At 53.2% G+C, this 25450-nt stretch overlaps 1 protein-coding gene across 1 annotated transcript in view; it reads left to right on the top strand.

The window, feature by feature from the left end:
• The window catches only part of ABCC6 (ATP binding cassette subfamily C member 6), a 48973-nt gene extending 26024 nt beyond the window's left edge, over window positions 1-22949 (top strand). Inside the window, exons 14-31 of the mRNA XM_008141546.3 lie at window positions 1089-1176; window positions 1388-1463; window positions 3183-3309; window positions 3509-3685; window positions 5756-5923; window positions 6346-6520; window positions 7972-8047; window positions 9081-9201; window positions 11004-11211; window positions 13076-13386; window positions 15078-15277; window positions 16788-16914; window positions 17625-17726; window positions 18510-18656; window positions 20582-20740; window positions 20817-20983; window positions 22054-22248; window positions 22548-22949. Coding sequence (XP_008139768.2) covers window positions 1089-1176; window positions 1388-1463; window positions 3183-3309; window positions 3509-3685; window positions 5756-5923; window positions 6346-6520; window positions 7972-8047; window positions 9081-9201; window positions 11004-11211; window positions 13076-13386; window positions 15078-15277; window positions 16788-16914; window positions 17625-17726; window positions 18510-18656; window positions 20582-20740; window positions 20817-20983; window positions 22054-22248; window positions 22548-22656 — 2733 coding nt within the window. The 3' untranslated portion in view covers window positions 22657-22949. The remainder of the gene's footprint in view (window positions 1-1088; window positions 1177-1387; window positions 1464-3182; window positions 3310-3508; window positions 3686-5755; window positions 5924-6345; window positions 6521-7971; window positions 8048-9080; window positions 9202-11003; window positions 11212-13075; window positions 13387-15077; window positions 15278-16787; window positions 16915-17624; window positions 17727-18509; window positions 18657-20581; window positions 20741-20816; window positions 20984-22053; window positions 22249-22547) is intronic.
• The last annotated feature ends 2501 nt before the right edge of the window (window positions 22950-25450 follow it).

Raw genomic sequence — 25450 nt, 5'->3', positions numbered from 1 at the left:
GGTATGTGCCCTTGACCAGAATCGAACCTGGGACCCTTTGGTCTGCAGGTTGATGCTCTATCCACTGAGCCAAACCGGCTCTGGCCATCCCTCTTTAAATGGCTCCCTTCGACCTTACCAAGGAGGGGTTTGGGGTTGGGAGCAGAGGGCACCCCAGGTGGGCAAGGCTTAGAATCGTTCCTGATAATGGCCCGCTGATGCTACCTTCCAGGGTGTGGCCTGCAGAAGGGCAGTTCCATCCACCAATTAGGCTAATTAGGAGCAAGGAGGGAGGCGGGCACCACCATCATCACTGTCACCACCCTCATGAGCATCATTTTTGTCACCTAAAAAGCTTTGGCCCTAGCCGGGTTTGGCTCAGTGGATAGAGCATCGGCCTGGGGACTGAATGGCTCCGGGTTCAATTCCAGGCACAGACCTCGGCTACAGGCTCCTCCTGAGCTGGGCCCTGGTCAGGGCACGTGCAGGAGGCAACCAATCGATGTGTTTCTCTCATATTGATGTTTCTCTGTCTTTTCCTCTCTCTTCCACTCTCTCTTAAAAAAAAAAAAAAAATCAATGGAAAAATGTCCTGGGGTGAGGATTAACCAAAAAAAAAAAAAAAAAAAAACCCTGTACTAATCTTTGTAGTAATGCCATGCAAGTGAGCAAAGCTTGTAGACAGGAAGCTTTCCCCACCCTCTTGAGACACCCAACACCCAAAGCCTGAGTTCTTTTATTTTTGTGTTTTCTATTTTTTGTTAATTCTTACCTGAGGATATTTTTTCCATTGATTTTTAGAGAGAATGGATGGGAGGGAGGGAAAGACACACACACACACACACACACACACACACACACAGAGAGAGAGAGAGAGAGAGAGAAACATCATGTGAGAGAGACACATCAATTGGTTGCCTCCCACACGTGCCCCTACCAACCAGGGCAGGGGAAGGAACCTGCAACCCAGGTATGTGCCCTTGACCAGGAACCTGCCACCCTTTGATGCGTGGGCTGATGCTCTAGCCACTGAACCACACCGGCCAGTGGCAGCCTTAGTTCTTCTTCTGCCCTTCCGGCACGGGTGACCTGGGCTTTGTTTTCCCCAGTCCCGGGTGTCCTTTGACCGCCTGGCCGCCTTCCTCTGCCTGGAAGAAGTGGACCCTGAGGCTGTGGTTTGGAGTCCCTCCAGAGGCTGTGAGTGCTGAGCTCAGCAGGAGGGGCGTGGGAGGGATGAGGATGAGGGTCTCAGCAGGATGCCAGGGTCACACTCAAGCCAGTGAGTAGCAGGGCAATTTGTTCAGTGGGAGAGGTTTCCTGCTGCCTCTGGGGGCAGTGCCTGGGGGGCTCTCTGGGACAAGGAGGCCAGCCGGGAGCGTCTGGTGTAACGGGTCTTTCATGCCTGCAGCTGCCAAGGAGGATTGCATCAGTGTGCGAGAAGGTACCTTTGCTTGGTCCCGGGAGAGCCCGCCCTGCCTACACAGGTACAGAGGGGCTTCCCTGGTAGCTACCTTCCCGCTGACAGGGAGAAAACGCACTTCCTACGTGATAGATGGTGCGGGTTTGCAGCCTGGGGCTGCAGGGTGGGTGAGCCTGGGCTGGTGTCCTAACAGGGCAACTCCCAGGACCAGCCGTGTCAGAGAGTCTCGGGAAAACAAGAGCTCCTGCAGATGCAGAGACAGGGCATCTATGCCCTCCTGTCAGGGAGGAGGCACTCTGCTCCCCAGTCTGGACAAGATGATGCCAGAGTCCTGGCCAAGAAGAGCCCTGGCCCGGTCAGCCGTGCCTGCTTCGCTCCCTCCTGTGTCAGTCCCTGCATCATTGTCGCCTCCAGCCTTCAGCTCTTTGGCTAGGTCTTTGTAGCAGAAGACCCCAGTCAACCCCCGAAGTCCCTATGGAGGGAACTAAAATGCCTGGCCAGCATCTGTCGATTGTCATTTGCTCACTTCATAGTAATTATTGAGCACTTGCTGTGTGTCAGACCCTGTTTTAGGCACTAGGGGTAGAGTGAACAAACCAGACAAGGACCCTGCACTCTTGGGGCTGACATTCTGATGCGGGGGGCACGCAAATGAGAAATCAGCGGGAGGTGACAGATTGTGGTGTTGACAGGGTCATGTGTAGTGAGAGAAGGCCTGGCATTTAAACTGGGGTCATAATGAAGGGCAGGAATGAGCCTTGCACACGCCTGAGAGAAGAGCTGCCTAGGCAGTGGAGACGGCATGTACAAAGGTCCTGGGGCAGGAGTATGCCTAGGCCCAGGTGCCTTCACCTCATCATATTGGCATGTGGGGTTGGATAACTCTGTGAGGGGGGCTGTCCTGTGTATTGTAGGATGTTTAACAGGACCCCCGTTATTCACCCTCTAAATACTAGCAGCAACCCTCCCTCCCCTCAGTTGTGAAAACCCAAAATATCTTCAGGCATTTCCTAATGACACCTCGGGGGCACAGTTTCCCCCGGTTGTGTTTGAGGAACAGGAGGTCAGTGTGGCTGACGCAGAGCAGCAGGAGGCTGTGCATCTTTCAGGGCCGTCAGACCCTGCGTGACATGGGAACTGTTGGAGGGCTTCAGCAGGGGGTTGTCGTGGTCTAACTCGGGTTGTAACTCCAGTGTCCTTGGCCCTTGGGTGGAGAATGAACAGGGGCAGGGGCCGAGGGCAGAAGCAGGAGGAGCAGTAAGGAGCCTATTGCAATGACTGAATCAAGACATGATGCTGGTTAAATCCTCCTGCCACAAAAAGTTCTGTGTGTGTACGCATGTGCATGCATATGTGTGCACGTGTGAGAGCACGTTTGTTTACACGTGCAGACGCCTGCATGCATCATGTGTGCACACATGCATGTGGCATGCATGCACGTGCATTAGTGCACATTGTGGTGTTATATGCACACACATGCATGCACGTGTGAACACACGTTTATTTAGATATGCATGCACTTGTGTATGTGCGCATACATTGTGGTGTTATGTGTGCGTGCATGTGTGTGGGTGTGCATGTATGCGTTCCCATGCACATGCATGCATGGGATATGATGGCGGCTTGCATAGCCAGGCAAGGATTAGAAGGAAGGACTGCCCCTGAACGTCCTCTTAGCAACCTCCTGGATGAAGCACCCGTGGGAAAGCCTAGCCGTGTCTGGGGTTCACCAATTCTGCACAGGCTCAGGCTGGGCCCTACCCAGGATGTGTCTCCCCTGCAGGATAAACCTCAGCGTGCCACAGGGCTGTCTGCTGGCTGTGGTTGGTCCCGTGGGGGCAGGGAAGTCCTCTCTGCTCTCCGCACTCCTTGGGGAGCTGTCAAAGGTGGAGGGGACCGTGAACATCAAGGTGAGGCCACACCCCCTGCCTTTCTGCTAGAATGTCCCCCATCCTAGAGCCCTCCCCACACCTCCATGCCCCTCCCCCTCCTCTCCATGTTCTCTCTCCACCTTCCACCACCAGCAATAGCCTGGCGCCGGCAATTCCTCCACAATCGCTCCTGCCTCCATCCCCAGTGGCCTCATTGCCAAAGTGAGTTGTGTTTTAGGGTCCTGTGGCCTACATGCCCCAGGAGGCCTGGGTCCAGAACGCGTCCGTGGTGGAGAACGTGTGCTTCAGGCAGGAGCTGGACCCATCGTGGCTGGAAAGGGTCCTGGAGGCCTGCGCCCTGTGGCCAGACGTGGGCAGCTTTCCTGCAGGAGTCCACACCCAAATTGGGGAGCAGGTGAGGGCTCGGCCTTCTGGGGACAGGGAGGCACTATGTCCGGGGTCATCTGCTTCTTCCTCTGAGCTGTGGGCAGTGTGGTGAGAGGGACAAAGGGGAGACAAGGAGGGCAGGGAAGTGGGGGAGGGAAAAAGCTCAGCTTAGGGCCACGCACATAATAGGTGCTCAATAAATTGCTATTAATGAGTGAATGATAGAAAACAGAGGTCAGGGGGAGGCAGGAAGGCATGGCAGGGATTGGAGGCGACCGGCTCTCCAACTGGGAGTGGGGAGATCTGGGCACCTCTCCAGCCCTGCATTTTTGGGTGACATTGCTCAAATTGCTTCCTGTCCCTGGACCTCAGTAAAAGGCCTGGGCAGAGACAGCCAATAAACAGGATAGATGCATCTAGAGCTATGGATTGGGCGGGGTTGGCACACTATGACCACAGGTCAAATCCGGCCCACCCTCTGTTGTTGTAAATAAAGTTTTATTGGGACACAGCCATGCCCACTTATGTACCAGTGGGCCATGGCTGCTTTTGCACAGCAAGGGCAGAGATGAGCAATGGTGACAGATACTGCCCCCCCCCCCCAGCAAAGCTTAAAATGGTTACTATCAGGCCCTTTACAGCAAAAGGCTGCTGACCCCTGGGCTAGGGAATTGAGAGTGGACAAGTAGGGGTTCAAGTTAAGGAAATGGGTGGGATTTCCTGGAGAGAAGGGGAGAGGGGGCAGGAGAGGGTCCCCTGTGTGAGAGGAGCATCCAGAGAGGAGGATGAGGTGCTGAGAGGCCAAGTGAAAGGTGTTTCAGAGGCAAGGGGTGCTTGCTGGCCTCTGTGTCTGTCCAGCTGTGTCCCATCCTTTCTGATGGGACGCCCGTCCCAGGGGACGGAAGCCCTGTCCTTCCAGAGCTCAGATCCAAAACCTTTGTGTTACCCTTGATACCTCTCTTTTTCTTATACCCTCCTCTAATCCATCGGCTAGTCTTGTTGGGTCCACCATCGAGGCAGACCCAGAATGTTCTGGTCCCATCTACCATCAGCTCTCCCTCACGTTGCTGCAGCACCCCCTGGCTGCCCTCCATGTTTCTGTCCTCAAATCCCAGCAGCTAAACCTAGGTCAGATCATGCCCCTTCTCTGCTTGGAATCCTCCAGGGTGCCTCCGCTCAAAGTCGAAGCCCTGACCATCCCTGACAAGGCTCCCCCTCAATCTGGCCCCAGTTATCTCTCTAGCCCCATCTCCCATCATGCTCCACTCCAGCCACATGGCTCTCCGCGATGTTCTTCGAACACCCGAAGCACACTCTCATATTAGGGCCTTTGCACCTGCTGTTCTCCCTGCTTGTATAGCTCTTTCTCAGGAGTCCACATACGCCGTCCCTCACTTTGACCAGGCCTCGACTTACATGTTCCCTTCATGGAGGGACCTTCTCTGACCACCTAACCCCGCACAGCAACCCTGCTCAGGCTGTGCACCCTAGACCCTTCCCCTGCTTTATTATTCTTCATAGCACATTACACCACCCGATAGGTGATATATTTTACTCATCTGCTTATTGAATATCTGTCTCCCACCCGCACCCTCATTAGAATGAAAGATCCGTGGGAGCGGGAGCTGGGCTTTGTTCATTGCTGTGTCCCAAAGCCTAGAACACTGCTGGCATAACGTAGCCTTGCAGTACATATGAGTGGAATGAGTGAATGAGTGAATGAATGAATGAATGAAAATAAGGACTGAAAAGCTGCCACTGGATTAGGCAACAGGCAAATGATGACTGGTGTCCTTGAGGAAGGCAGTATTGGTGGAGAAAATGGGAACAGAAGCCAGATTCAAGTGGAGGGAGAAGCGAGTGGGAGGAGAGAAAGCCATGGAGGGTGCAGACAACTCCTCCAGGAAGCTTGACTGGGAAGGGGAGAAGGGAGGCCGGGTAAAGCCTGGAGGTGGAGGAGTATTGGTTGGAATGCAGGTGTGACAGCTGGGAGGTGGCCCTGGAGGACAGGCACAGTGAGCTGTACCTCATTCTGATAAGCAGACGTGGCCCCGTGGTAACAGCCTCACCCAGCCTTGTCCCTCTCTTGTGGCCACAGGGCATGAATCTCTCTGGGGGCCAGAAGCAGCGGGTGAGCCTGGCCCGGGCCGTGTATAGGAAGGCTGCTGTATACCTGCTGGATGACCCCCTGGCATCCCTGGATGCTCATGTTGGCCAGCACATCTTCAATCAGGTCATCGGGCCCAACGGGCTGCTCCGGGGAACGGTAAGTTTGGGAAAGTGTATCGGAGGGCAAAGGGCAAAGGCAGAGAAAGCATAACCCAAGTCTAGCTCACCACCACCCTCCTTGAGTCCAAGTTTCCTCTTTGTAATGGTCAGCTTTTTCTTGACAATGCTACGTAACAAACAACCCCCAAGCCTCAGTGGCTTACAACGGCAGTGACTTTTGGCTTATGGGTGTGTGGTTTAAACAGCTACAGCCCTGCCTCCCTCAGGTCACTGGGTTCAGGTGAACTCCTTGTTTTGAGACGTAGGTTGAAGGAGCCCCTCTATATCTGTATTGTGGCACTGCTGTTTTCAAGATAAAGGGCAGGAGCTCATGAAGTGGGAACTCGCCCCGTTCTGAGCCTCAGGCTTTGGAAGACTGGTCAAGCACCTGAGTGTGACTCCCACCCCTTTCCTGCCCAGACACGGATTCTCGTGACCCACGCACTCCAAGTACTGCCCCAGGCTGATTGGATCGTGGTGCTGGAAGATGGGGCCATTGCAGAGATGGGTTCCTACCAGGAGCTTCTGAACAGGAAGGGGGCCCTGGTGAGCCTTCTGGATCGAGCCAGACAGCCAGGAGGTAGAGGAGAAGGAGGTACTGACTGGGCTTTGCTGGTTCTCTGTGCCTGGCTCCTATCAAGGATCCCACTGGCATGAGTGGATTGCTCTGGCCCCACACTCCCTGCAAGCCCTGGTCTGAGGCAGGGGCTGTGCTAAGTGCATCTTTAAACATACAGTATTTAGCCCAGACAGTGTGGCTCAGTGGTTGAGCAATGACTTATGAACCAGGAGGTCACGGTTCAATTCCTGGTCAGGGCACATACCCGGGTTGTGGGCTCGATCCCCAGTGTGGGGCATGCAGGAGGCAGCTGATCAATGATTCTCTCTCATCTCTCTCTCTTCTCTCTCTCTCTCTCTCTCTCTCTCTCTCTCTCTCTCTCTCTCTCTCTCTCTCTCTCCCCCTCCCTCCCTCTCAAAAATCAATAAAATACATTTAAAAATAAATAAACATACAGTATTTAATTTTATCTTCACAATACCCCTTTGAGGCACATGCAATTCTTGCTACCATTTCAGAGGTGAGCAAATTGAGACAGAGAGAGTTAAATAATTTGCCCAAGGTCACAAGATTAGAATTTGAGTTTATGCCCATAACTGCTACAGAAACTGAGCAAGTTCACTTGGTGCCTAGAGGCCAGGTGACCCAAGCCAGGTGACCTAGGGCTTCTCATGATCCAGAGAACACAATGCCTGCTGGGAAAATGATGGTGTTCTGGAAGCGAAGTCACCAACCCAAGTTCACCCAGAGTGAGCGATGGGGAACAGCCCCCGGCCCCTCACCTCCACTGACTCATTTACTCATCTCTGTGCCTCTGTTAGGTCAGCACCTTCATCACCTCCATTTTACAGATGAGGAGACTAAGGCCCAGAATAAGGAACTGGCCCGAGGTTACATGGCTTAGAAGGGTCGGTCCTGGGATTTGAACCCAAGCAACTTGACCGAGAGCATGTGGTTTTTCGTCCCTGGGCTGTATACTGCCCCTCCATGACAAAGCAAGAACTCACACCCAGGTGCCCCAGCCCCAGGCTCTGTCTCTTCTGAAAATATCTGCTGAGCGCTGGTGTGATTCACAGGGTCACTGTCCTGGAGCTGAGGATGGAACCTGCCCAGGCCAGGGGGATGGTGGGGGGACCAGGGTCCTTCCTGGGGAAGGTGACACCTAAGCTTGGGTAAAAGTTGGAAAAGATTCCAGCCACAGTGAACTGCTGGTGCGATGGTGTCGGGGGACCCTGGCGCAGTATGGCCATGGCCATGTTGACTGATGTTTTCCAGCCCCAAGTCCATAGCAGGGGCTCGATTGTATTTACTGAGTAAATAAAGGAGCGAGCGATTGAATGGATAACGTTCCTGAGAACCTGGGAGGACTGCCCGAGCAGCGGACAGAGGCGCTCAGACAAGTTAAGGCCATACAGCCAGTGGGTGTCAGCATCCGGACTCCAGGGTCTGGACCCCCACTGTGTGACAAGACTCCCTTGACCTTGCAGAAACAGAACTCGCGACCGGCATTGAGGACCCCGGAGGCTCTGCTGGAGGCGGGAGGCCCATGGGTGGACCAGAGAGGTGGGTTCATTGTGGTCCTGAGCACGGGGAGGGCACCGGCTGAGGCTGAAGACCACCTGCGGCTCAGGCAGGTGGGGGGCAGCCAAAACTATTCTGGAGTGACCACCTGCTGAACACCCACCGTGGTGCTCAGTTGTGGGATAACTCACCAAAAGGTGTGTGACAATCAAATGGCCAAAATGATTAAGTTCCCCAATGCTGAGTTCACAGAATGACCGATTTGCCCTCAAGTACAAATGTATATATGATGGTAGGTAAGTAGATGATAGGTAGGTAGATAGATAGATAGATAGATAAAGGATGGATAGATGGTAGATAGATTGATAGGAGATAGATTGATTTGACAGTATATATGGATGAATAGATATAGAGATAGGTGTAAATAGATGAATATATAGACAGATGATAGATATAGATAGACAAATGATAGATTGATAAATGATAGATGGATCAGTGATAGATTGGTTGATGTTTGATAAAAAAGATAGACAGATAATTGATAGATGGATAGATAGATGACAGATTAGTTAGTAGGTGAAAGACAGATAGATAGATTATCCCCATTTTACAGCTGAGGAAACTGAGGCACAGAGAGGTTAAGTCAGCCCACTCATTCATAGATGAAAGGAACATAAAGAAGTCTTCAACAAGTGAATTGTGCAGAATTGACATCCTGCCAACCTAGAATGACAAATCTGAGGGTAAACAGAAGGAGCAAAATGCAGCAAAGCGTAGGCCAAAAATACCCCTCTGAAAACCAAGTTCTGAGGTTGGGCAAATAAGTTCATTCAGTGAAATGGTATGGGTGACTCTGGGGTAATAGATGGCATTTAGTTGGGCACTACAAAGGGAGGGCACAGCATGGCATCTACTTGGTACTCAGTGTGTTGATTGAATGAATGTATGAATGAGTGAATGAATGAATGAAGAGTGTACCCCAGAGCTCAGTGGCTATCAGTGGCCATGACGGTTGGGCACACACCCCGCCCCCAGGAAGAGAGACTAATTTGTCCTCATTTCCTCTAAATAACAGGTCCCTGAAGTCAATCCCTGAGATGGACAGCACCACTTTGGAGGCCCAGACAAAGGTTCCCCTAGATGACCCTGAGAGGGCAGGACGGCCAACAGGAGGGGACAGCGTGCAGTATGGCAAGGTAACCATCAGCTGCTCCCTGCCCTCCACACCCACTGCTACTGCTGCCCTCCAGGCTCAAGACCTGCCACCAGATAGAGCACTGGGCAGGGGGCGGGCAGTCACCTTTATTGAACATCTACTATGTGCCAAGTAAGAGTCTAGACATTTTCTATTTCTTAATGTTCACAAGCACTCTAAAATTAGATGGTGATGCCCTATCCGGTTTGGCTCAATGGATAGAGCGTTAGCCTGTGGACTGAAGGGTCCTGGGTTCAATTCTAATCGAGGGCACATGCCTGGGTTGCAGGGCTCGATCCCCAGTAGGGGGCATGGAGGAGGCAGCCAATCAATGATTCTCTCTCATCATTGATGTTTCAATCTCTCTCTCCCTCTCCCTTCCTCTCTCTGAAATCAATAAAAATATTTAAAAATAATAATAATAAAATAAAATTAGATGGTGATAACTCCATTTTAGAGGTGAAGGAACTGAGGTTTTAAAGAGTTGGGAGGCTTCTCTCTGTTCTCATAGCTAGCAAGTGACCAACTTGGACTCAAATCTATGTCATTCCTAATCTGGAGCTTGTACTATTTCTTCTCTGCTGGTTTCTCCACCCATCCACTCACATACCTACTCATTCATTCACCCACCTGTCCACCTTTCCACCCATTCACCCACCCACCTACCCTATCTGTCCTATTCACCCATCCATCCATCTACCCATCCATTTACCTCTCTTCCATCTACCCACCTATCCACCCATCCATTTATCTATCCTCTCATCCATCCACCCTTCCATCCATCCATCCATCCACTCATCCATTCCCACCCCCCTAACAGACCCACTTATTTATTCATCCATCCATTTACCATTCGCCCAACCACCCATCATCCCACCCAACCATCCACACACTCATCCACCCAGCAAACATTCCAGAGCCCCCATTACGTGCCAGGTAAAGTCTCTGCCAGGGCAGAGATTGCTTGCTAGTAGGGGGAGACAGTCACAACCAATTAAGCTAACAAGCAAGGTAATATCAGATAATGATAAATGCTACAAGACAATACAGACGGGCAGTAAGATGGCAACCAACCAACAGGAGCCCGCTTGGATAGGATGCTCCCAGAGTAACATTTGAGCTGAACCCTGAGGGGTGCAAAGGAACAAGCCCTGGAAGGAGCAGGGGGAACAGCATTCTGGGCAGAGGGAACAGCAGGTACAAAGGCTCTGAGGTGGGAGGGAGCAAAGAAAGGGATCCCAAGAGATCAGCAGATAGTGAGTGGCGGGGGGCGGGGGGGGGGAGTAAAGTCAGAGAGGGGTACAGGAAGTCTGGACTTTCTTCTGAGAACAAGAGAAAACCATGCGCGGGTCAGCAACAGCAAGGTCGGGTCAGGTTGATATATTTTCAAAAGTTCCCTCCGGCTGCAGCTGTGGAGAACTTCCGGTTGGTAGGAGGTGGACTTGAATCAAGTGGCTTAACCTGTCTGTGCCTCACTTTCCTTGTCTGTCAGATGAGGATAGACACACATGCCTGTCCCATAGTAGGTGTTCAATGAGTCACTCCAGAGCCAGGCAGTGCCACAGCCTGTCCCTTTGAGGGCTCCCGCCGGCCCTCTGGCGATCTGTGGAGGAAGGGGCCCTGAGGCTGGGTGGGGCCTGCAGGGAGGTGGTGCTCCAGGTGGGAGGTACTGAGAGAGGACCTGTGAGGTCTGCACGATGGTTCCGCCTGCCCAGGGGCGTGGTTTGGGGGCCTCACCTGCTTTTCCTCTCTCCTCTCCCCTGGGCCCCCTCTCTGCCCCCATTTTTCCTACGTGTGCTACAGGTGAAGGCCGCCCTGTACCTGAACTACATACGGGCCGTGGACACCCCACTCTGCCTCTACGCACTGTTCCTCTTCTTCTGCCAGCAAGTGGCCTCCTTCTGCCGCGGCTACTGGCTCAGCCTGTGGGTGGACGACCCCACCGTGGATGGGCGGCAGCCACAGGCGGCCATGCGAGGCTGGGTCTTCGGGCTCCTGGGATGCCTCCAAGGTACCCCTCCCTGGCCTTCCTCACCCTCCACCCTCATCCCCATCCGAGGTGCTCAGGGCTCCCTGGCCCTCCCATCCCTGGATCACTGTTCTCCCTGAAGATCTGTGCAAATATCCTAGGTCCAAGCCCAGCCCCGCGTCCTTAAGATGGGAGGCGGGGGGCACAGCACATCCCTCCCTTTCTGGAACCCTCAGTCTCTACCAGACTCACTGGCAAATGCAGACTGTCGTCCTCCAGATGTTGGGACAGCTGAGCACTTAGATGGGGGCAGACACGGCAATTCAGCTGGCTCTGCCTCTCCCTCCACCCCGCACCGAGGGCAAGCCCCAGGTCTGACTGCTGGGGACTGTCAGCACCCCCCTCCCCACCCCTCCAGACGAGCTTCGTGTATTTTGTCCCTGTTGTTAGGGACAAATACGTTAAGAACTGTTGTCATCTTGGAGAACTGACCCACTATCATTAGGTAATGCCCCTCTTTTTCCCTGATAACTTTCCTTAGTCTGAGGTCTGGTCCATTTGAAAATAATAACAATGCTAACTATATAGCTATAATAGAGGGTGCCCCCCCCAAAAATATACACACTTAACAACTGCTCGCTCCATTGATGTTTCTTTTCAGATTTCACCCATCAGAATTATTAATTATTCAAAGCGTGTATACATTTTTGGGAACACCCTGTATACTAACTATATGAATATATATCTAGTTTAAGCACCAAGAAAATGTATTGCCTTATAGGACTGGAACCCATAGATAAGTAGCTTCAGGTATGGCTGAATCCAGGGGTCCAACGAGGCTGTAGGAATGGCTTCGTTTTCTTCCTCTGGGATAGCTTCCTGTCCAGGCAGGCTTCTCCCCCTCGTGATGAGTTGGTATGCCACAGCTCCATCTTGGCCACCTCAAAAAAGCAAGCACCTCTTCCCCAAAAGCCCTAGCAAAGTCCCAGGTCTCACTCTCATTGGCCTGTGTTGGGTCACGTGTTCATCCCTGAACCTACTGCAGTGGGTTGGGTTGGCCAGGAATGAAATTTGCCCCACCCCAGAAACAGGGAGTAAAGTTAGCCCCATGCCAAGCACAGATCTTGGCATGAGAAGAAGGGAGTATATATAGTCAGTTTCCTAGGGCTACCATAAAGCAAATGACCACAAACTTGGTAGCTTAGAAGAACAGAAATTATCTCACAGTCCTGAAGCCAGAAGTCCAAAATCAAGGAGTCGGCAGGATTGGTTCCACTTGGAGGCTCTGAAGGAGGATCCATCCCGTGCCTCTTTTAGTTTCTGCTGGTCACTGGCCGTCCTGGCGTTCCTTAGCTTGTAGCATGTCACTCCAGTCTCTGCCTCTGTCTTCACATCACCATCTGTGTCTCTGTGTGGCTTCTCCCCTTCTTTTTTTTATATATATGTATTTCTTATTTTTTTATTTTTATTGATTTCAGAGAGGAAGGGAGAGGGAGCTAGAAACATCAATAATGAGAGAGAATCATTGATTGGCTGCCTCCTGCACACCCTAAACTGGGGATCAAGCCCACAACCCAGGCATGTGCCCTGACTAGGAATCGAACTGTGACCTCCTGGTTCATAGGTTGACTCTCAACCACTGAGCCGGGTGGGCGGTGCTCCTCTTCTTAAAAGGACACTAGTCATTGGATTTAGAACCCACCCTAAATCCAGAATGATTTTATCTCAAGATCTTTCACTAATAACATCTGCAAAGATCCTATTTCCAAATAAGATCACACTCTGAGGTGCCTGGTGGAGGGTGATTCCGTCAAGGGATCATCAGGGTGGCCAAGTCATGGGATGGCCACCACGGGTGGGGTGAGGGCCCCCAGCCCTCATGCTCTGACACCCTCTCTTTCCGCAGCTATAGGGCTGCTTGCCTCCACGATCACAGTGCTCCTGGGGGGAATCCGGGCATCCAGACTGCTCTTCCGGAGGCTCCTGTGGGACGTGGCACGGTCTCCCATTGGTTTCTTCGAGCGGACGCCCATGGGGAACCTCCTGAACCGCTTCTCCAAGGAGACAGACACTGTAGATGTGGACATTCCCGACAAACTCCGGTCCTTGCTGATTTACACCTTTGGACTCCTGGAGGTCAGCCTGGTGGTGACAGTGGCCACCCCGCTGGCTGCCGTGGCCATCCTGCCATTGCTGCTCCTCTACACTTGGTTTCAGGTAGGGAGAGGCTGGGAGGGCTCCTGTGGTCCGCTGAGGTCACCTCTGCCAGTCCCCTGTCCCTGGGCAGGAGTCCGTGTAACAGGACTTCCCAGAGGCGGAGACACCAGCCTGTTTGTAACACCTGTTCTTACCTGTGTCTCCCAGATGTTCACATCGAAGTTCTTCACAGCTAACATTTTGTCCTGCTGCTGCTGAAATGAGCTTCCTCCTCTCCAAATATCTGGAAACCAAAAAGGCATTGCAAGGTCTCAAAGACTGCATTAGACTAGACCAGTGGTCGGCAAACTCATTAGTCAACAGAGCCAGATATCAACAGCACAACGATTGACATTTCTTTTGAGAGCCAAATTTTTTAAACTTAAACTTCTTCTAACGCCACTTCTTCAAAATAGACTCGCCCAGGCCGTGGTATTTTGTGGAAGAGCCACACTCAAGGGGCCAAAGAGCCGCATGTGGCTCGCGAGCTGCAGTTTGCCGACCACAGGACTAGACTCTTTCAGTTGCCAGAGACCCACTTACATTAGCTTAAACAGAAGAACAGAATGTAATGGCTCACGTGCAGTAGCTGCGGTGGCCAGCTGTCACCAGGATGCAGTCATTCTCTGTGGCCAAGTCATGAGCTGGCCACCATGGGTGGGGGTGAGGGTCTCCAGCCCTCAAGCTCTGACACTCTCTCTTTCTGGGGAGGGACTACTTTTCCATCGAGAACTTGGGAGTCAGGCAGAGATGAGTTTGAATTTAGGCCCGGCCACTTGCTGGATATAGAGGTTTGGACCAGCTGCTTCATCCCTCTGAGCCTCAGGTGTGCCCACCTGTAAACTGTGGCTGCCACTAATGCCCACCTCACAATTACTGAATACTGTTTGTAAAGAGCCCGGCATGCCGAAACCAGTTTGGCTCAGTGGATAGAGCGTCGACCTGCGGACTGAAAGGTCCCGGGTTCGATTCCGGTCAAGGGCACGTACATGGGTTGCGGGCACATCCCCAGTGGGGGGCGTGCAGGAGGCAGCTGATCAATGTTTCTCTCTCATAGATGTTTCTAACTCTCTATCCCTCTCCCTTCCTCTCTGTAAAAAATCAATAAAATATATTTAAAAAAAAAAAAAACTAAGAGCCCGGCATGCAGCCCGGGTGTTCAGCAAATGCACCTTCCCCTGTGCCAGCTGCACACACTTGCAACCGCAAACCAATGAACAACACCTATTATCTGTGCATCATTATGGTCCCAGCACCTGGCATGTAACCCTAGAGTTAAAGAAATGAATTCCACTCGGCCGACTGCCTTCCTTGCCCTTTATGGTTTTGTTCCCATGGTAACTGGCCCTAAGTAAAGCAGTTGGCCCTGGAGCTGGGAATGAAACATTTACACTAGATTAGTGGTCTCTCAGTCCTGGTTGTACAGTAAAATTACCAGGAAGGAGTTTTAAACATACCAAGGCCTGGGGGACACCACCAGAGATCTGATTGAATAGGTCTGGGTTGGGGGACTGGAGGTTTTTGAATCATCCCCGGTGATTTTAAAAAGAACTATGGAACTCTGATTTTGCAAGGAAACTGGAGTCCAGAGAGGGAAAGCAACCGGCCCAAGGTCACACAGCAAACTAGTAATAGTGCTTGCGATTCCCTGAGCTTCTCAAACCACCTCTCTGTGTCTGTGACTTCTCCCCTTCCCACCAACCCCCCTTCAGAGCCTGTACGTGGCCACTTCATGCCAGCTCAGACGCATGGAGTCAGCCAGACACTCCTTTGTGTGTTCCCACGTGGCGGAGACGTTCCAGGGCGGCGCAGTGGTGAGGGCCTTCCGGGCCCAGGGCCCCTTCGTGGCTCAGAACAATGCCTACATGGATGAAAGCCAGCGAGTCAGTTTCCCACGGCTGGTGGCTGACAGGTAGGAAGGGAGCAGAGAAGACCTTGCAATCCATCTGTGTCCCCAGAGAGTATCATATTGTGTGGCCAGAGAGGTAAAGTGGCCTGCCCAAGATCACACAGCGCGCTGGGGAGAAAGCTGAGGCTAGGTGCCGGGGTGTACTTGGCTTACACTGTGAGTGGATGGAACCTAACCTGAGGTCTTCCCTATAGCAGGTGGGCAAGGAGGCACAGATGTCAGCAAAAGGGAAGACGCCTCTGTTGCCTTGGTGACAAGGCAGCAACATACGCATCCTCAGCCTCTTCTCGGTACTAAGCAAGAATAAGAACACAAGCTTTGAGCAAGAGACGGACACAGGTTCAAATCCCAGCTCTGCAGCTTACGAGCTGGGTGTTCTTGGGCAAGTTATATAACCTCTCTGAGCCTCATTTGTCCAAGTGGGATTGCACTCATAGAGTGGGGATGAGGATTAAATACACTCCTAGCTAATACTTGTAACATGCTTGTTACATGCTCAATACTGAGCACTCTACATGGATCAATTAATTTAATCCCATCGATAACCCTGTGAGGCAGAGACTGTTTTATACATGGTGAATCTTAGGCAGAGAGAGATTTAGGAACTTGCCCAGGGCCACACAGTGAATATAGGGTAGAACCAGGATTTGAACCCAAGGAGTCTGGTACCAGAATATATAGAGGGTCAAGCACACAATTTATTGAGTAGGTGCTCAATAAATATGAATTCTTTTCTCCCTTTTGCCAGCTCCCCAGTCAGCTGGGGCGATCAGGCCCTGTAGCTGTGAGCAGTGTCTAAATGCCATATGCCTTTTGGGTAACCTGCCTTGCGCCTTCCTGGAGTCCTAGCCTAGGGAGGAGGAACCTTCTGAATATTTAGAAAGCACCTACCATGTGCAAGTCTCAGTGATTTCCACGCTATATATATAGCACCTCTTACTGAAACCTCAACTGTAATGAATCTGATGTTACTTCACTCCACAGATAGGTAAACCGAGGTTCAAAGAAGCGAAGGGTTTCCCCAAGGTCTAGGGAGTGGGACACCCTAGGTGGGTCTTTGTTCATTCATTTGTTAGTTGGTTCATTGAGAAAAATGACCTGTTGGAAAGGGAATGTGCTTTCTGGCATCATTCAGACAGATGTGGCCTCAAATCCTGATGTTTGTTATGTGCCTGGACTTAAGCAAGTACCTTACCCTTCTGAGCCTCAGCGTCCTCAGCTGTCAAATGGGGATAACAACAACCCCCTTTGTGGTTGAGTCCCAAGCACAGAATATTGGCAGCATAGCAAAGCTTAACTAGAGCTTTGTGCGCCAAGCCCTGCGCTGGGCACAGGTGAGACAGCATCAATTCCCCCACCCACTGAGCTTGGGTGGGGCCTGGGTGTGGAGGAGGCCATGGTCAGGACCCCCATGGGCACTCGAGCTGGCACCATGATCAGTCCTTGTGCCCAGAGGAGCAGGTCCCACAGAGAGAGCCCCCGCTGACCCTGCTTTTACCTGCACCCCTTTCAGGTGGCTCGCTGCCAACCTGGAGCTCCTGGGGAACGGGCTGGTGTTTGCCGCTGCCACGTGCGCTGTGCTGAGCAAGGCCCATCTCAGCGCTGGCCTCGTGGGCTTCTCCGTCTCCGCCGCCCTCCAGGTACTCCTGACACCCCAACCTGATTTCCGAAGAGCAGACAGAACAGAGACAGACAGATCCATCTGAGGGGGACTTTCAAGGACCCAAGTCCAAACTTTCAACCAGTGAGGACAATAAGGCTCTTACAAGAGCTTAGCTGAGGTGACCTTGCTGGACCTTGAGCAAGAGTCTTCCGTCTCCAAGCCTCAGTGAGTTCATCAGAAAAATGGGGCAGTAATCCCTCCACTAGTTGAGATAAAGTATACAGAGTGCATTCCCAGTGCATTATTAACTTTTTGGTATCTATTAATAACAATATTTGATATCAGGTCATGACATCTGTGAAGGGAAAAATATACACGTAGGTAACATTCATTATGAATGAGGCATGGTTCCAAGTGTGATGAGCAATCGGGGGAGGAAAACCTCTCAGAACAGAAGTCAGCAGGCCTGGGTCCTGCTGGGTGTCCTTGGGAAGGCCATGCACCCTCTCTGGTCCTGTCTCCCCACCACCTGTATCAAGACAAGGTGGACGAGCTGATGTCTGAGGGCTCCTTTCTGCTCTGCATGCTCTGGTCCTACTGAAAGGAGAGGCGAGTCCTGGAGGCTGGGTCAAGTCCAGTCCCCTTGTCTGCCCCGAGGCCTGCCTCCCAGGCCCTGCCTCAGGGGAGCTGATGCAAACCTGCGGGGTGGTTTTACTCAAGCCAATCTGCGGTGTCTTCTCACACCAGGTGACCCAGACGCTGCAGTGGGCTGTTCGCAGCTGGACAGACCTGGAGAGCAGCATCGTGTCGGTGGAGCGGATGCAGGACTACACTCGGACACCCAAGGAGGTGATGGGGGGCCGAGGGGGTGGAGGGTCTGCCCCATCTGGGACTTAGAGCAGAGGGCAGAGGGCCCAGGTGGACGTCTGCCGTGGGCTTGGAGCCCCCACCACTGTAGGTCGGAGTCCCAGCCAGGGCCACAGTAATGGTTAAGAGCATGGGGTCTGGAGCCAAGTCAGATCCTGGGTCCTTTGCTTCCTCGATTGGGCAAGCAGGTCCTTGCCACCACCAGGTAACAGCACATGATAGCGACATTACAGGGACAGAAGAGCAACAGAGCCACTAGCAATGCTGGGTACACTGGGAGGGTCAAGTGAGATCCCACAATGAAGGGCTTACTTAGTGCAGGGTCTGGCACAACATAAACAATCAGTACACGCCCACTGCTCTCATTAGTCCCATTTCACAGATGGGGAAACTGAGACTCAAGGGGGTGGAGTGACCTGTTCAAGGTCACAGGAATACCAATGGCAGCATTGGACTCCCTGCTGCACAGGCCTGCCCTCTTCGCAAAGGCAAAAAAGAGGACCTACCCTACTAGAGGAAGAGAGAATATTATTTAACAATTAACAGTGGCTAATAATAATTTAAAAAGATAAAGAATAGCCAACACCATCATTATTTTTACGATTCCAGATGTTTGTTTTTAGCTTTGCTATGTTCCATATCCCTATAAAATAGCAGGAAACATGCCCATTTTACAGAAGCGGAAACTGAGGCTCAAAGAGGTAGACCTTTTGTGAGAAGCCTGGGAGAAGGGCTCCTCTGACTCAGTGTCCCCTTCTGCCCCAGGCACCCTGGACGCTGCCCACCTGTGCAGTTCAGCCCCCCTGGCCTTGCGGGGGCCAGATCGAGTTCCGGGACTTGGGGCTGAGACACCGGCCCGAGCTCCCGCTGGCCGTGCGGGGTGTGTCGTTCAAGATCCACGCAGGAGAGAAGGTGAGCAGCTCTTCCAGACCTTCTTCCTCATGGGAGCCAGGCCACAGGGCAGCTGGAGAGGACTCAGGGCCATGGCCAGGCTGGGCATCACCCCAGGGCTCAGGCCCTGAGCACCTGCCTCCTCCACATCCCCACTTCAGGGCACCTCATCTTCAGGCCCACCACCCCTAAACTGAACTTATCTTACCAAACCTGACTCCGCCAGGGGGAAACCCACCCACTCACCTTGATGTCCCAGAGGAGGCATCTCCCCAACTTCCTTTTTCTTCTTTCTTGAGCATTAGTTGAAATATCAGGCAAAGTGCTAAATGCTCCACATACTTCATCCAGTTTCATGGGCTCGCCTCAGGCACGTTACTTCATGAATCAAGTTTTTCCATCTGTAAATGGTAATGGCAATGGCAACGTCACATAAACTTCATGTCCTGAAGTTTAACCGAGTTAATACATATGAACTGCCTGCAACAGTGCCTGGAACAGAGCACATGCCTCAGGAATGTCTACGGGTGCTTTCATTCATTCGCATTTGCATTTTTACTCTGACAACAACCCTCTGAGGAAGGTACTAGTATTGTCCCATTTATCCCATTAGTCAGGCCCCTTCACTGAATTCCTCTTCTCCCTTCCCACCTGGCGACACTTCCTCCCTGAAGCCCTCCTTGGCCCCCCCCCCCCATGGCTCCAGGCCCCCATCTGAGCCCTCAGCCTCCAGTCTGTTCGCCTATGACCTTTATTTGAGCATGTCTTTCCCCTGCTCAAGACCTTCCACCTGCCCCAGGCTTCCTTCAGGGCAAAGCCCAAACTCCTGAGCTTGGCAGTGAAGGTCCCGCCCAGCTCTCTAGTGCATTCAGGGCCCTGCCAGGGCTTAGTCCACATTTGTGGAGCAGCTGCCTCTGGGAGCTCAGGGCGCTTTCAGTCTAGCACTGTGGTCTACCTGGAATCGCCCCCCTCTCTGAACTCCTGCTTACCTTTCAACACCCCACTCAAGTACCCCTCCTCCAGGAAGCCTTCTCTGATTACCCCATCAACCCCTATCCATGGGAGTAGGAACAGCACCTCCTGGCTTACCTCCATTGCTACAGGTCCGGAGCTTGATGGTAGAGAGTGATCATCACACTTTATTAAAATTAAGTTTACTCCGTCGCCCTACTTTCAAGGCCACACAGTCCTTTGGCGCAAGGACTCTATTTTTATGCTGCTGTCTACGAGGGTGGCTGTCACACAGTGGGGTGACACAATTCATTTATTAAACAAATAAACAGTGTCTGACCCCCCACTATGTGTCAGACACTGAGCATGCAACAGTCAGCAAGAAAGGTAAGAATGAGAGGATAGATGGGGGACAGATCAAAGGATTGACAGATGTATGGAAGGATGGAGAATGGCTGGCTGGGATGGGGATGGATGGAAGGAAGGGGGATGGACGGATGGGATGGGGATGAATGGAAGGAAGGATGATGGTTAGATGGCTGGACAGGAGGTAGTGGGAGAAAGGATGAGAGATGGATAGAAGGATGAGGGACAGATGGAAGGATGGGGACAGGTGGAAGGATGGGACATGAATAAAATGACATGGGGATGGAAGGAAGAATGAGGGATGATGGAGGGCTGTGGATGGAAGGATGGGGGAAATGGAGGAACAGAGGAGGGTACGGATATTGAAGGAAAGCTGTGGGAATAGTTGGGAAGATAGGAGAGACATGTTGGGATGAGGGAAAGATAGAGAAGAATACACAGACAGGAGGTTGGGTGGATATAGGGAAAGTTGGGTAGATGGAAGGATGGAAGGATGATGGGTAGCTGGGCGGATGGATCTTGGGTGCAGGGGAAACATCTCCCAAAGAGATGCCCAGAAACCTAGGCTGTACCTGCCTTTTTCTAGCCCGGCCTAGTCACAATGGCCTTGCCCTCTCATCCCCTGGCAGGTGGGCATCGTTGGCAGGACGGGGGCTGGGAAGTCCACCCTGGCCGGGGGCCTGCTACGGCTCCTGGAGGCAGCTGAGGGCGGGGTCTGGATCGACGGGGTCCCCATCAGCCATGTGGGGCTGCACACGCTGAGGTCTAGGATCACCATCATCCTCCAGGTGAGGCCTCGGGACTGGGTGGGCAGAGGTGGGATCATGGCTGGGCCAGCCCTGACCCATTGCCCGTCCTGGCTAGGACCCCATCCTGTTCCCCGGCTCTCTGAGGAGGAACCTTGACATGCTACAGGAGCACACAGACGAAGCCATCTGGAAGGCCCTGGAGACGGTGCAGCTCAGAGCCCTGGTGGCCAGCCTGCCTGGCCAGCTGCAGTACGAGTGTGCCGACCAAGGCGATGACCTCAGGTAGGGTTACCCCACCACAGCCTGGAGCTCAGGGGAGCTGGAGGGAGAGGCAAGTGTGGCCAAGGCTCTCCCCAAGGGCAGTGCGCCCTGGAAGTGTGCCTTCCCCGTAGATCATCAACCCCATCTTACCTAATAATAGACAAACATGTAAATTGACTGTACCTCCGCTACGCTCACCAGCCAATCAGGAGTGTGTATGCAAATTAACCCACCAAAGATGGAAGGTTAATTTGCATACACAGGCAGAGCGAAGACTGAAGACTGAATGCTCTGCCCACGGCAGGAGCCAAGCCTGAAGGCTGCAGGCTTGGCTCTGTTGCGGCCCGGGTCCCAGGTGATGGAGGAAAACCGGTGCCAGCAGCCAAGGGAAGGAACGCCTATTGCATGAATCTTCGTGCAACAGGCCTCTAGTTCTATTAGTAATCACGGTAGGAGCCCCATCCCTTGTCAGCAGTTCCAAACTCCAACACAATCTCTGAATATCACATTTCTTTTTCCTAAATTCGGTTTCCCAATTTAGTTAGTGGCAAAACCCAACCTCTACTGACACAAGACTACGTATAGCCTTTATCCCACTCAGCACTTATTTTGCTATAGAAATAATGTGTATGATATTGGGTGCTGGACCCATGCCCACTGAGGGTATCAAGTATGCCTTTGAAAACTTTTTTTAAAATGTAGTAAAATATACACCATAAAATGGACCATCTTACCCATTTTTTTTTCATCTTACCCATTTTTAAGTGTATACTTCAGTAGCATTGAGCACATTTACATCACTGTGCTACCCAACTCCAGAACTTTTTCATCTTGCAAAACTGAAACTCAGAACCCTTTAAACAATTCCCTATTCCCCCCTCCTCCCAGGGAAACTGAGGCATGGCAGGTTTGAATGACTTGCCTAAAGTCGCCCTGGTCAAAAACTGTCAGGAAGGGGATTTCTTCCAGCTCTGTGGACTGGGGACCCACCACTTCTGTGGCTGTTGTGGAGACGCATTTGGGGGCATGCCCTGCAAACCCTGATGTGCAGACACACAAACATCGGGCCTGACTGTCCCACTCCCTCCCAGCCTGGGCCAGAAGCAGCTGCTGTGTCTGGCACGTGCCCTTCTCCGGAAAACCCAGATCCTCATCCTGGACGAGGCCACGGCCGCCGTGGACCCAGGGACGGAGCTCCAGATGCAGGCCGCCCTCGAGAGCTGGTTTGCCCAGTGCACGGTGCTGCTCATTGCCCACCGCCTGCGCTCCGTGATGGACTGCGCCAGGTAAGGCCCCCCAAGCCGCTGGCCCCAGGGACCCTGCGGTGGTGAAGGACGGTATCGCATTTAGAGCTGGAAAGGGGATGGAATGGATTATCAGGTGCCCATTGTACAGGTGGCAAGTCTGGCGCCCAAAGGGGAAGACATGAGCCCAAGGACAGATGCCCAGTAGATGCTTACATCCAGGAAACCACACGGGCAAAACTTCTGGGAAGCAAACCTCAGAGCAGGCATGCTGGGCTCTCCGAGTGGCCCAGGGGCCAGGCTGGTGTCCAAGGAGCTGTCTGTCTCCCTCTCCCCCGCAGGGTGCTGGTCATGGACAAGGGGCAGGTCGCAGAGAGCGGCAGCCCCACCCAGCTGCTGGCCCGGAAGGGCCTGTTCTATAGGCTGGCACAGGAGTCAGGCATGGTCTGAGCCAGACTCCTCAACCCTCCCGCCACGCCAACCTGGAAAGACGTGCCATGCCCTGGAGATGCCAGTGACCTGGGGGTCATCAGCGGAGTCTAGACCCTTCTGCTCTCCGGGAAAGTGGACGATCATCACAGACCCAGGAGGATGCAGCAACCCCCAAGGTCGGCCTGACCAGAGCCCGTCCAGCCTTGTCCATCCTGGAGCCAAAGTGGACAGTGGCTCTCAGCCCTGGCTGCCCATTGGACCCACCTGGGGACCGCAAGACGTGCCCACACCCAGGCTCCACCACAGACCAATGAAATCATTAACCCTGTGGCAGGGCAATGGTGTGTGTACTTCTCCAAACTAACGCTTTTGTTTTGAGATGAGTGTAGACTGACCAGCAGTCTTAAGAAATAATCCAGAGAATGCCTGTGCACCCTTTTCCATTTCCCCTAAAAGTAACACCTTAAAAAACGCTAGTGTGGTATCACAACCAGGATATTGACCATGCACAGATCCTGCTGATTTCCCACTGTACTAGTACGTGTGTGTGTGTGTGTGTGTGTGTGTGTGTGTGTGACTTCTACACAACTGTATCACACGTATAGGTGGCATCCACCACCACCTCCATCACCACGACGACCCCTGGAGCTGCCGTTCTGTGACCACACCCCGTCCTCCTGCCCCCGCGACCCCCGACATGTTCTCCATTTTGGCACACTGTATATTTTTAAAGCTCCCCATATGACCCCAACATGCACCAGGACTGAGCCCCATGGCTCCTGCTGCTCCTCCCACTCTTGTACACGAGCTCCAAGAAGCATCTTGTCTGAATTGGACACACGAGCCACAACCCACACCCCACACCACGATGGGGCCCCTCGGGCACAAGCACACGCACACTGGCACGCAGTCCAGCTCCGAAGGCCAGAGGAGAGGGGCCGGGGCTTCTTAAGGACAAGTCCTGAGGGGAACCGCTCAGGACTCGGCACCTGTCATACACCTGTTTGTTCAAGACCAAAGTCCAGCTTCTTGCGGGAGCCCCAGAAGCAGTCAGAACATCCCGGGCGTGTCTGTTCACACTTCCTCCCCCGAGGGGGCCGCGTGGGAAATGCTGCTGGGGGTCAGAGGTCAGGGTGGTGAAGGGCAGCACCCGCCTTCCTGAGGGGCGGTGCCCAGTGCACGTGCTCAGGCCTGTTTCTGACAGCGGTTGGAATCCTAGTGCAGGGCTCTTACAACTGCCTCCAGGCACCGGGAAAGGGGGCTCGATTCTCAAGCAGCCAAATCTGAGGTTCCCCAGACCCAGCTAGCTGTAAAGCGCCGCGTGAGCAATGAGACGCCCCGGGCTCCTCACCGACCTCACGGCATTGCTGCAGGGATAGAGGAAGCTCACACACGGAAACGTGTTCAGAGCCGAGCTGGGCACAACCCAAGTGCTCAGTAAACGCCACGGTGATCACTGTTGTGTGTGAGGGCCTCTGTGGGCAGCGAGAAGGGTCTATAACCAGGATCTTTATTCTGGTCACTACCGACATGTGGGGTAGGTAATTCTCTGCCATGTGGGCTGTCCTGGGCACTGTAGGATGCGTAGCAGCATCCCTGGCCTCCACCCACTAGATGCCAGTTGTACCCTCACCTCCAGTTGTGACAAAAATGTCTCTAGATGTTGCCAGATGTCCCGGAGAGAGTCAAAATCACCCAGTCCAGTCGCTGGGCTAACCCGGCCCATTGCCATCAATAGCCTGGGCAGTGGCTGTGCTGGTGCGCCAACAGGGGCCTGTGGACACCCACCCGCCTGACAGGACACAGCCTGCTCTGCCTTGTCAGGTCCCAGGAACTTCCGAATGGGACATCCCGACACAGGTTTCCAGCCCAGAGAAATCCAGATTTCATCGCAGCTTCTACCTCCCTTGGCCGCGATGTGGCGAGAAGCACCTGTGACGACTTCAGGTTGGGGTAGGGCGTCTGCACCTCTTGCCTATCCCGTTGCGCCTATGAAGCGCTGGCCCCACCATTACTGGCAATTACTAGCTCCATTTCGCAGATGAGGAAACGGAGGCTCAGACAGTTGACATGACCTGCCGAGGTCACCCAGTTAGTGAGTGGCGGAGAGGGGATCTGCCCCGGGGGCCATCTCACACCAAAGCCCAAGTCATCATGTGGGCTTGTCTCTCCAACTTGGAAGCACGGAAAGGGACCCGACCTAGTGCTTCTCGTTGCTCTGCCGGGAGCTGAGCCACCGGACGGCCCGGCAGAGCGGCCACAGGCAAAGGCGGCAGCAGCTGCGTGTTTGGCAAACTCACGTGGGATCATTCCAGGGTCACAAAAAAAAGCCTTCTTTCACGGAAGGAGATGGTCTGCCAGGGGGCAGAGTGTGGGCCACAGGAGCCAGTGCCCACGAGCCTGCTGACAGGGCTGCTGCTGGCCCACATCCTTGCTGTGGGGACCAGCCTGCATGTCACCCAAGCCACTAAGCCCCCCGCCGTGGCTCCTGCCAGCAGAGCCTGGCTGGCGGGGAACACACACATCCAGGGAAGCCACACATGGAGCTGATCGTACCTGCATGATCACTGACTTCATTTCTGGTTTGAGACACTTATGAGTGGGTCCGAGTCGTCCACATTCTCCCTCCTATGGTGACCTGGAAGCCAGCTCCTGAGAGGCAACGTCAAAAGCCCAGGACAGCCTGGCTCTCGCAGTCGCTGCTTGGCAGGGAGTGACCCCGCAGGGGCGCCTGACCCTCATCAGGAAGTGTATGAGCGAGAAATGGAACCCTTGTGTTCATCTCCCACGAGTTTACGGCTACAGCACGGCC

Source organism: Eptesicus fuscus, chromosome 4 (assembly GCF_027574615.1).
Source record: "Eptesicus fuscus isolate TK198812 chromosome 4, DD_ASM_mEF_20220401, whole genome shotgun sequence".
Classification (NCBI taxonomy): Eukaryota; Metazoa; Chordata; class Mammalia; order Chiroptera; family Vespertilionidae; genus Eptesicus; species Eptesicus fuscus.
This window is presented reverse-complemented; position numbering and strand designations above follow the sequence as displayed.